This window comes from Nicotiana tabacum, chromosome 6, assembly GCF_000715075.1.
Source record: "Nicotiana tabacum cultivar K326 chromosome 6, ASM71507v2, whole genome shotgun sequence".
Lineage (NCBI taxonomy): Eukaryota > Viridiplantae > Streptophyta > Magnoliopsida > Solanales > Solanaceae > Nicotiana > Nicotiana tabacum.
The window spans coordinates 182,961,427-182,973,716 of record NC_134085.1 but is presented as its reverse complement, the minus strand read 5'-3'; the positions used below and the strand labels follow the sequence as shown (position 1 = coordinate 182,973,716).

The 12,290-nt window shown below is 41.1% G+C and overlaps 1 protein-coding gene across 1 annotated transcript; it reads right to left on the bottom strand.

Moving 5' to 3' along the window:
- Positions 1–334: 334 nt before the first annotated feature.
- LOC142182219 (uncharacterized) lies at positions 335–3,411 on the bottom strand. Its single transcript, XM_075256295.1, has 4 exons — positions 2,687–3,411; positions 1,444–2,218; positions 980–1,321; positions 335–736 (listed from the first exon to the last, which is right to left on the bottom strand). The coding sequence occupies exons 1-4, from the start codon at positions 3,409–3,411 to the stop codon at positions 335–337; spliced, it is 2,244 nt and encodes a 747-aa protein (XP_075112396.1).
- Between the last annotated feature and the right edge of the window lie 8,879 nt (positions 3,412–12,290).

The window sequence follows — 12,290 nt, the reverse complement described above, 5'->3', positions numbered from 1 at the left end:
AAATGCCTTAGTAGTCCATTCACTACTTGGTTTGTAGCACTTTCATTTGGATTATGAGTAAGGTCAGAAATGAGTTGAGTTGCTTCCTCATCTCCATGATAGCTTTCCAACACTTCTTGATCCCAAGTTGGCCTGATGCTGGTGATAACATTACAATGTCCTAGAATTTTCCTAGATAAGGCATTAACTGCTGAATTCTCACTTTCTTTCCTATACTGAATATCAAAGTTTAGCCCCAGTAACGTAGTTAACCCTTTATGTTGTAGCACAGTAGAAATCCTCTGATCATTAGGAATTTGAAGCTGAAATGGTCAGTCTTGAATATGAAGAAATTCTACTGCAAGTAATGCCTCCACTTGTCCACAGCTAATATTAAGGCCAGTAATTCCTTCTCATAGGTTGATAGTCCTTGATTTTTAGGACTAAGAGCCTGACTCAGATAAGCTATTGGATGATGCTTTTGTATAAGTATGGCTCCAATACCTGAACCACTAGCATCAACTTCTACAATGAAAGGCTTAGAGAAATCTGGTAAGGCCAATACAGGAGCCTTAACCATTGCCTCTTTGAGCCTTTCAAATGTAGCTGTAGCTTCTTTAGTCCATGCAAAGTTCCCTTTCTTGAGCAGTAAAGTCAATGGCTTACTAATGACTCCATAACCCAATATAAATCTCTCGTAGTATCCAGTGAGTCCAAGAAACCCTCTTAATGCCTTAATGCTTGTTGGTGTAGGCCACTACAACATTGTTTTAATCTTAGCAGGGTCGGTTTGCACACCATTTCCTTAAATGATGTGGCTAAGGTAGTCCACGTGGGATTGAGCAAAGGAGCATTTTGATCTCTTAGCATATAGTTGGTGTTGTCTCAACAATTGAAGCACATTTTCCAAATGCCTCAAGTGACTACTCAAGTCTGGACTGTAGACTAATATATCATCAAAAAATACTAAAATGAAATTTCTGAGATACTCTCCAAATACCTGATGCATCAATGCCTGAAATGTAGCAGGTGCATTAGTCAACCCAAATGGCATAACTTTGAATTGCCATAGCCTATGATGTGTTCTAAAAGCAGTCTTGAACTCATCAGATTCCTTCATCCTTACTTGATGATAACCATGTCTAAGGTCAATCTTAGAAAACAGGACTGCCCTTTTTAGCTCATCCAATAAGTCCTCTACTACTGGAATGGTATACTTGTTTTTAATTGTCATTGCATTTAACTTCCTGTAATCAACACACAATCTCCATGTGGAGTCCTTCTTTTTAACTAGGAGAGCTGGTGAAGCAAAGCAAGATTGGCTAGGTACCACAGTCCTAACCTTGAGCATTTATGTGATCATGTGCTCAATTGCATCCTTTTGGTCATGAGAGTATCTGTATGGTCTTAGGCTGAAAGGGTGAGCATCAGACATCAAGGTGTGGTGTGGTCACAAATTCTTACCGGGGGCAAGGGCATTGGTTCTTCAAAGATATCAGCATACTTTTGCAGCAGCTCAATGACTGGTATAGGTACATCCACTTCTGGAGTTTGTTGGGATAAATCATATAATTGCACTAGACAACAGCTGCTTCCTTGTTGCAATAATTTTGCCGTGTTTTCCTCAACATCAAACCATACCTTAGCACTATCAGTATTGCCCTTAAGTGTGATGATTCTTCCCTTTTTAAGGAAGGTCACACTAAAAGGTCTTGTGTTGAGGATGACAGGGGTGAATTTATCTAACCAATTCATCCCAAGTACCATATCATAGCCCCCAAGGTGTAATACTCTTATAGGAAAATCGAATTCTTCTCCCTGCATAGTCCACTTAAACTTGGGACACCATTCTTCACTAAACATCTGTTGTCCATTGGCCATAACTACTCTCAGAGGTTGAGCAGAGGGATATACCATTCTTGTCATGCTTTTAGCTACTCTTGGGCTAATGAAGCTATGAGTAGATCCACTATATACCAAGATCAACATTGATAACTTCTTCACCGTCCCATGTATCTTGATAGTAGAAGGTGAAGTAGTCATTCCTAAGGTCACATTTATTGACAATTCAGCATGCTCCTCTTCTACCACAGCGAAGGTTTCTTCCACAGGTTCAGTGGCTTCAGTAGCTTCCCTTGCATCATGATAGAACTCCTCTTGTTCAGCTCCACTAGTGACTGTCATTAGGTTTAGCGTCTTTGGTTTATATTGATAACCAGGGTAATATCTCTCATGACACCTGAAGCAAATGTTTCTTTCTCTCATCTGATCATAGGTTAGGTTCTTTGGGTGGTTGGTGCCTGCAATACCAGAAGGGCCTGCCTGGTTGTTTGGATAGGCTAGTATAGGAAGAGTATTTCTGGTGGGGTAGGTGAGTCTAAGTGGTTCATTATAGGTGAGAGGGAGATCGTTCTAAAGAAAGGTGACTCTTAGGGTAGTGGGATGGTAATTTCTGGTGGCATTTTGAGGCGGTTGATATAAATGTTTTTGCAAGGATTTTAAGGCATCCTCTTGCAGTTTGGCTACTTCATAGGTGTCTAAAAGAGTTGAAGGGTTATAAATCCTAACCAAATGCTTGATTTCAGGCTTCAATCCACTCACAAAACTAGCTACAAAGTGCAGCTCATTCAAGTGAGGGTTGATCATCATCATGAGAATCCTTAACTCCTCAAACTTTTTTTGGTATCCTTCTATGCTACCCTCCTACCTCAATTTGCTAAACTCATCAATAATATCTAGGGGTTTGATATGATCAAACCTCCTACAGACATCCATACAAAATAAAGGCCATTCCACTATTCCCCCTCTATCAATAATATAAGCATCAAACCAGTTATCCACCTTATCTTTGAGGTGCATAGCAATATAAGTCATTTTCTGATGGTCAGGTACTTTATAGATTTCGAAATACCTGTCGCATCTCCTTATCCAAGCCCTGGGGTTGGTTCCATCAAATTCAGGAAACATGAGTTTGCCCTTTGGATCCTCAGCTGTGGCTATTTGCAGATGTTGATTCCCTGCTTTTGTGGTTCCAACTGGAGTAGGTAAAATTGGAGGCTGGGGGTTTCTCTGCACAGGAGCAGGTGGAAAAGCTATACCTCGAGCATCAGCTGCTGAAAGAGGTGTGAGTGGAGCTGTAGATTGAGCTAGTTGTCGAATACTCCCTCCACTAGTTGATCCTCCTATGGACAAGGATACTCTTTGAGCATATGAAGATCCAATCGTAGGTGAAGGCGTCTCTGGTGATCGATCCTTCAACAGCTGCTGAAGAATCAACTCAAGCTTCCTCTGAGTTTTAGTATTCTGAGCTTGAGTCTCATCCATTTTGTCAACACTTGTCGACTCACATCTGATTCTAGTGGTTAATTGCTGGACCCGAGCATCTAATTTTTTGATGCTATCTTCGATGCCTTTTAGTTTCTGATCAGCCATGGTGGTCAGAGGACCGCTACTCTAATACCAAATGTTACTCTCGCACTCGACAAAGTAACAGAAAAAGAAGAACTTTTAGCTAAGGAGAAGAAAAAAGAAGAAGAGAGACTTAAGAAGAGAGATTTAAGAGAGGAATTTTAGATAGATTTTCATTCATAGATAATTATTGGAATACAAGGAATATAAAGAACGACTACTCTGCCATTTCTGTTACCTAGGGATACATAAAATACTGTCAACTGGCAGTGTATGACAGTAATTCTGTACTACTCACTAATAGGACTAAAAAGGACTGGAATATAAATTACATAGAATTAAATTACTATAATTAAAACTATGAGACTAATGTGACAACTATTACCAACTATATTAACTACTATCAATGTAACATTTTAATTATAAATAATCCAAAAGAATATTTTATATGGAAGGACCAAGTGTCTTTGATTTTGCAACATGATACTTAAATTATCAAGTCACATCATCTTCTCCAATTTGAAGCCATCTTGCGAGTTCAAATTCTATTCGTAAAGAATATGAATTATATGAACAGAAAAACGAAGAAAAAAAATCCAAATTTGAGACAATGATCATGATTTTGCTCCAAGAGTAGGTAAAAGCTTTTATTTCCCTCCCAAAATTTGATTTAGCAAAAATTCAAGAACCAGGACAACAATTAAAACATAATAAAATGACATATCACGAACTTACTTTTGTCTTCCCTTTAACTAACTTGATGAATTGTTAAGTATAGTAATGTCAAATATTTCAATTAAATCCCCAATGTCAGTTAAGGTATGTTTTCATTTTGTTTCCATTCCAGTGTCTAGTACTTGTTTTGGGTCGACTAATCTGAATTTACCTGGCATTCATGAATATCTAAATTTGAGGGGTAAAGATAAAGTTTCTCGTTTCTATTGTATATTTCTTATTTTTTTTATTTTTTTAAATTAGCAGCGATAAAAGAGAGATTGTTAATATAACAAATTGACTTGTGACTTATTACCAAAAATGTGTGGTGGTATGTTTGAAATAAAGAACTTCTAGTAGGTAACGTTTTATCCCGCTAAGGGCCCAACAACGGAGTTAGAATTTAAAGTTTATGGTTCAACATTTTATTATTTTTAAGTTATTGAGTATTAAATTAATAATTTATACATATTCAATAAAATTTTATGTATAAGATAGTAGCCGAATATGACCCTGTATAGGCACTCTCAAAATAATAGCCGAAAAAATATACACATTTTGTATAATTTTTATATATGTATACATTCTGTATGTTATATACAAAAAGTAAAAAATTATACAAATTTTAAATATTTTTTCAGTTATCGAATGTAAATAATTTATGGTACGGGCTAAAAATAAAAAAAGCCTTGTTTGTATCAACCTTAGCAACTGGTGATGGACTCATCATGGGCCGGTCCGCTTTTGATGGGCAAAACCGCAAAAGCTTAAGGATTATGGTAATAGGCCAGTTTCAGGTGAAAATAGCACGAGCTAGCCAGTTTTCGGGCTGATAATTGAAAAATAGCAAATGTTTTCCAAGTCATTCAAAAATAGCCACTATTTTGCTGCAACACATAAAGTTCCAGCATAATATACTGGAGATTGGTGCACCTGTGCTTCCAGCATATTATGCTGGAACTCCCACACCCGAAAAATTCTAGCATAATATACTGGAGATTGGAGCACATATGTATGAACTTAAAACATATTCATGCTGGACTAGTATATTATACTGGAACTTCCAGTATATTATACTAGTATATTATACTGGAACTTCCAGTATATTATACTAGTATATTAAATTAATTAATGTTAAATTAGTGAAAATAAGTAAGATTAATTCTATAAAGATTAGAGTCTAATTTAGGATTTTATTTAACTTGTTTATGATTTTAATTAATGAAATTAGATTTTTAAAATCAAAGAAAAGAAATAAGGAGCCTAGTTGGTTTTAATCAAAATTGGGCCAAAAGCCATTTTAATGGCCCAAATCTACTCAAACCACCCCAATCAAATTCCCCGACCCGTCAACCCAGCTACCCATTCCCTTCAGACGCCTAAACGGCGTCGTTTCTTTCCCCCTCTCATCTCTAAAAACCCTAATCCATTTCATATGGAAGATGAACAAAAAAATGGCGGAACATAGTGTGGGAATCCCCCATTTTAGAAGTTCTAAGAGCCACCACCGTGAAAGAGACGAACTCCCCCCTCCAATACCTAGACCTAGCCACCCCTTTTCCCTCGATCATCTCAAAAGAGAGCATCCCTTCCCTACCAGAAAGCCCTAGCCTCCATGGTCTCCATCTTCACTCCCCCGTTTCTCTTTTGAATACACACGAAAAATACTCAAACATGAGATAGAAAGAGAAAATAGATCTGAAAAAAACGAGAGAGGAGCAGCAAAAATAAAAAGTTAGTCTCGTAATCTCTCATCTCGATGGCTAATCTCCGCCTCCACTCGATTCACCCAACTAAAACAATGAAACTGGCCATCTCTTGAACTATTAGAGCCATCCATCAACTCTCTTAAACAGCTCCTTCTTCCTCCCTAAAGCCATGAAAACCAATGAGTTTTAACCACCGGAAAACACACAAAAACTTCAAAAGAAAAAAAAAAGAAAAAAAGGAGGAAAATCATAGAAAAAGAAGGAGAAGGATTTCAAAAGTTTGTTTGTGATTTCTGCTGCGTTTGTCTCATAATTCCTAGATTCTCGAGTTGATTTTTTGACTGGGGATTGATGCTGTTTCGGTTGACTCTACTGTTGATTTGCTGAGTTTCATCTTCGTCCTCTTAGCCCTACGGGGGTGTGTAGACTCCGGAGGGGCTCCTACTGCCCAAGCGCTATAACAAGCCACCTCGTGACATAAATCAATCAGGCCCTTGGCCTCTCATAATCATGAGTTAGTAACAACATGCTGCAGTGCGTAGCCTGATCCCGTAGTATCCTCACAAAATAGGCCCTTGGTCCTCACTCAGTCATAAACCTCTCAAGCCACTCGGGCTATCAGTAAAATAGGGTGCTCAGCCCAAAATATCATTTTATGCATCAAAATGGAGTAATAAAAACTGAGTTATGGAATTAATAAACACAGCATGATTGAGTATGGATCTTAAATCAAAAACAGTGAGAGGATAATAAGAAAAAGTCCCCTAAGGGTCCAAATAGCTTTGGCACAAGTCCCAAATATGGCATTCATCCCTATTTATAGAAATTCTTTCTAGATCACATAAGTATCGTATAGGTTCAGTCAAATGGGCAACTTTATAGTTGCTACGGGGTGGTACAAGTCATAATCCTTAACGGTGCATGCCCACACGCTCGTCACCTAGCATGTGTGTCACCTCAAAGTAGTAAAACGACGTACAATTTGGGGTTTCAGCCCTCAGGACTAGATTTTACAATCATTACTTACCTCAAACCGGTCAAATCCCTACTCCGCGACGCCCTTGCCTATGGAATCGGCCTCCAAACATCCCGAATCTAAGCAAAGCAATACAATGCAATCAATATAGTCCAAGGAACCAGTTCCATACGAAAAACTATCAATTTAGACCAAAAATCCTGAAATTCACCCAAACCCGGTCCCCAGGACCATGTCTCGGAATCCGACAAAAATCACAAAACTTGAAATTCCTTTCACTCACGAGTATATACATACCACATTCATCAAAATCCGACATCAAATGGTCCCTCAAATCTCCAAATCAAACTCTCCAATTTCAAGCCCTAATCCCCTCAATTTCATCCCTAATTTATACTAATTTCATGCTTACACAATTGAAAATTACCATAATCACAAGTATTAAGCTCAAGTAGCTTACCTCAATGTAAACCCCCTTAATTACCTCTTCAAAATCCTCCAAAAAGCTCCAAATCCGAATATAAATAGTGGAAATAACTCAAATTTCGAGAAGGGTCCAATTTATACATTCTACCCAGGCATTTTCGCACCTGCCGCCCTTTTCTCGCACCTGCGCAACCGCTTCTGCGGTCCAAACAACCGCACCTACGGTTTTAACTTAATCGCCCAAGACCGCTTCTGCGGTCCATTCCCCGCGGTCCAGCCTCAAATTCCAAATCCCGTATCTGCGGTCCCCTTTCGCTTCTGCGGACCTCGCACCTGCAGTCCCCATTGCGCTGGTGCGGTTATGACAGTTGAGAACAAATCTTCAGCATTCCTCCAAACTCCATCCTTGATCCATCAACCACCCAAAATCAACTCGAGGCCCTCGGGACCTCTACAAAACATACCACCAAGTCACAAATCAACAATCAAACTTAGTCGAACCTTCGAAATACTCAAAATAACATCAAAACACCAAATAACCCTCAGATTCAAGCCTAAGAACTTCAAACTTTTGAATTCCCAACCGATGCCGAAACCTACCAAATCACCTCCGAATAACCTGAAATTTTGCACCCACGTCACAAATGACACTATGGACCTACTCCAATTTTTAGAATTCCATTCCGACCCCGATATCATAATTTTCACTGCCGACCGAAAATCGCCAAATTTTCAATTTCGCCAATTCTAGCCTAATTCTACTGTGGACCTCCAAATCACATTCCGGACGTGCTCCCTAGGTCAAAATCCCTAACGGAGCTAACCGAATCATCAGAATTCACATGTGAGATCATTTACACATAAGTCAACATCCAATTGACTTTTCCAACTTAAACTTCTAAATAGGAGACTAAGTGTCTCATTCCACATCAAAACCACTCCGGACTCGAACCAACCAACATGATATGATGAAATACAGCTGAGGAACACATAAAGAAGCAAAAATAGGGGAAACGGGGCTATAATTCACGAAACGACCGGCTGGGTCATTACATCCTCCCCCTCTTGAATAAACACTCGTCCTAGAATGAGTCTAGAAACATACCTGAAGCCTCAAACAGGTGTGGATATCTGCTCCGCATCTCCCGCTCGGTCTCCCAAGTAGCCTCCTCCACGGGGCAGCCTCCTCCACGGGGCAACCTCTCCACTGCACTTTCACTAAAGCTATATCCTTTGATCTCAATTTTCAGACATGCCGCTCCAAAATAGCCATTGGCTCCACATCATAAGTCAAATTACCGTCTAACGAAACCGTGCTAAAATCCAAAACATGAGACGGATCGCCAATGTACTTCCGGAGCATAGAAACATGAAATATCAAATGCACACCCGACAAGCTATGTGACAAAGCAAGCTCATAAGACACATCCCCAATCCTCCGAAGCACCTCAAAAGGCCCAACCGAGGGCTAAAATTGCCCTTTTTCCCAAATCTTATAACACCCTTCATGGGTGAAACCTTCAATAGAACCTTCTCCCTAACCATGTAAGACACATCACGAAACTTTCTGTCAGCATAACTCTTTTTTCTTGATTAAGCTGTACGAAGTCGCTCCTGAATCACCTTCACCTTGTCCAAAGCATCTTGTACCAAGTCTATACCCAAAAGCCTAGCCTCGCCCGACTTAGACCAACCTACTGGAGATCTACACTGTCTCCCATATAAAGCCTTATATGGAACCATCTGAATACTCGATTGATAAAGGTTGTTATATGCAAACTCCATGAGCGGTAGAAACTGGTCCCATGAACCCCCAAAATCAGTGACACAAGCGCGCAACATGTCTTCCAATATCTAAATAGTGCGCTCGGACTGTCCGTCCATATGAGGGTGAAAAGTTGTGCTTAACTCAACCTGAGTACCCAACTCTCGCTGCATGACCCTCCAAAACTACGATTTAAGCTGAGTACCTCTATCTGAAATGGTGGAAACTGGGACACCATGCAGGCGAACAATCTCTCGGATATAAATCTCAGCTAACCACTCTCAAGAATAGGTAGTACACACCCGAATGAAGTGCGCGAACTTGGTCAGCCAATCCACAATCACCCAAATAGTATCGAACTTCTTCAAAGTCCGTGGAAGTCCTACTACGTAATCCATGGTGATCCTCTCCCACTTCCACTCTGGAATATCCATCTGCTGAAGCAAGCCACCCGGCCTCTGATGCTTATATTTCACCTGCTGACAATTAAGACACCGAGCTACAAACCCCACTATATCCTTCTTCATTCTTCTCCACCAATAATGCTGTCTCAAATCCTGGTACATCTTCGCGGCACCTGGATGGATGGAATACCACGAGCTATGGGCCTCCTGCAGAATCAACTCCCGAAGTCCATCTACGTTGGGCATACATATCCGACTCTGCATCCTTAACACCCCATCATCACTGATAGTCATATCTCTGGCATCGCCGTGCTGAACTCTGTCCTTGAGGATAAGTAAATGAGGATCATCATACTTGTGCTCTCTGATACGATCAAACAAGTAAGGCCGAGAAACCACACAAGCTAAGATCTGACTAGGCTCAAAAATATCCAACCTCACCAACCAATTGGCTAAGTCTTGAACATCAATTGCAAGAGGTCTCTCCCCAACAAGAATAAATGCAAGACTGCCCATACTCACCGCCTTCCTACTCAAGGCATTGGCCACCACATTGGACTTTCTCCGATGGTACAAGATAGTAATATCATAGTCCTTTAGCAGCTCCAACCATCTCCGCTGCCTCAAATTGAGATCCTTCTGCTTGAACAAGTGCTGGAGGCTACGATGATATGTAAATACCTCACAAGACACACCATATAGATAATGCCTCCAAATCTTCAATGTGTGAACAATGGCATCCAACTCCAAATTATGAACAAGGTAGTTCTTCTCATGGGGCTTCAACTAACGAGAAGCATAAGCAATCACTCTACCACCTCCTGCATCAACACACACCCAATACCAACGCGAGAAGCATCACAATATACCGTATAAGAACCTGAAGTTGATGACAAAACTAATACTTGAGCTGTGGTCAAGGCAGTCTTGAGCTTCTAAAAGCTCGCCTCACACTCATCCAACCACCTGAAAGGAGCACCCTTTTGGGTCAATTTGGTCAAGGGTGATGCAATAGATGCAAATCCCTGAATGAACCGACGGTAATAACCCGCCAAATAGAGAAAGGGACGAATCTCTAAGGCTGAGGACGGTTTGGTCCAACTCTGGACCGCCTTTATTTTCTTCAGATCAACCTGAATACCCTTACTGGACACCACGTGCCCCAAGAATGCAACTAAAACGAGCCAAATTTTACACATGAAGAACTTAACATAAAGCTTCTCCTCCCTCAGCCGCTATAACACAACTCTCAAATGCTCAGCGTGCTCCTCCTAACTACGTGAGTACACTAGAATATCATCAATGAATACAATAAAAAATGAGTAGAGATAAGGCCGAAACACGCTGTTCATCAAATTCATGAATGCTACCGGGGCATTGGTCAGCCTAAAAGACATCATAAGGAACTTTTAATGACCATATCAGGTCCTTAAAGCTGTCTTAAGAATGTCAGAGTCCCCGATATTCAACTGGGGATACCCTAACCTGAGATCAATCTTGGAGAACACCCTCACTGCTTGAAGCTGGTCAAATAAATCATCAATACGAGGCAAAAGATACTTGTTCTTCATTGTGACTTTATTCAATTGCCTGTAATCAATGCACATCCTCATCGTGCCATCCTTCTTCTTCACAAGAACTGGCGCACCCTAAAGCGATACACTAGGCCGAATAAACCCCTTATCAAGGAGTTCCTGAAGCTGCTCCTTCAATTCCTTTAACTCCGCCGGTGCCATACGATACGGTGGAATAAAAACGGGCTGAGTGCCCGACACCAAATAAATACCAAAGTCAATATCCCTGTTTGGTGGCATGCCTGACAGGTCTGTAGGGAACACATCTAGAAAATCCCTCACTACCGGAACTGAATCAATGGTAGGAGACTCTGCACTGACATCCCTCACAAAGGCCAAATAAGAAAGACAACCATTCCCAACCATCCGTTGGTCCTTCAAGAATGAAATCACCCTACTGAGAACATAATCCGTCGAACCTCGCCACTCAATCCATGGCACCCCCGGCATAGCCAACGTCACCCTCTTAAGATGACAGTCCAAAATAGCACGATACGAAGACAACCAATCCATACCCAATATCACATCAAAATTAGCCATACTAAGCAACAAAAGGCCCATTCGGGTATCCAAACCCCCAATAGTCACCACACATAACCGATATATGTGGTCCACAACAACAGTATCGCCCATCAGAGTAGATACACGAACAGATGAAACAAGAGACTCGCAGGGCGTATCCAAATAATGAGCAAAATATGATGACACATATGATAAAGTGGAACCATGATCAAATAATACAGAGGCATCCCATGGCAATCTAAGACAATAAATGTGATCACAGCATATGAAGCAATAGCATTTGGCTGGCTGAGAGTGCATAGAAACGGGCCTGACCACCACCTGATCGACCTTCCCCTCTAGGGCAACCACTAACTGACTGTCCTTCATCCCTAGCTGACTGGGTAGGTGATGAAGTAACTGGTGCTGATGTCAAGGGTTGACTCCTCTACTAAGGCGAACCCCAATGACAACGAGGACACTTCCTCCACATATACCCAAACTCTCCACACTCATAATAACCCCTGGTGCTGGTGAGGGGGACTGAAGGGAACCCCTAGCACCAGGATAACTGGTAGAAGAACCTGACATGGATGAGCCCTGAACTGATGGAGCACGAGATGAACTCTGGGCTGGGAGGGCACTAAGTGATGAATGACCCTGATGAGAACTGTGAGAACCATGGCCCGATTATGCCCCACGGTGAACTGGGCGAGCTGAATGAGCATTTCTGAATGAATGACCTCTGCCGTGCTGAAACTGAACCCTATGAGAAGTACCCCCAAAACTACCAGATCCACGAGACCTCTTGGCCTCTCTCTCTACTCGCTCCTG

Excerpts from the sequence above, each read along its gene's own strand:
- LOC142182219 (XM_075256295.1), bottom strand. The coding sequence starts at position 3,411 with ATGGCTGATCAGAAACTAAAAGGCATCGAAGATAGCATCAAAAAATTA. Across the intron at positions 2,219-2,686 it reads GATGAGTTTAGCAAATTGAG|GTGTCATGAGAGATATTACC; the intron begins GTAGGAGGGTAG and ends CATTTGCTTCAG. Across the intron at positions 737-979 it reads TTCAGGCATTGATGCATCAG|TGGCCTACACCAACAAGCAT; the intron begins GTATTTGGAGAG and ends ACAATGTTGTAG.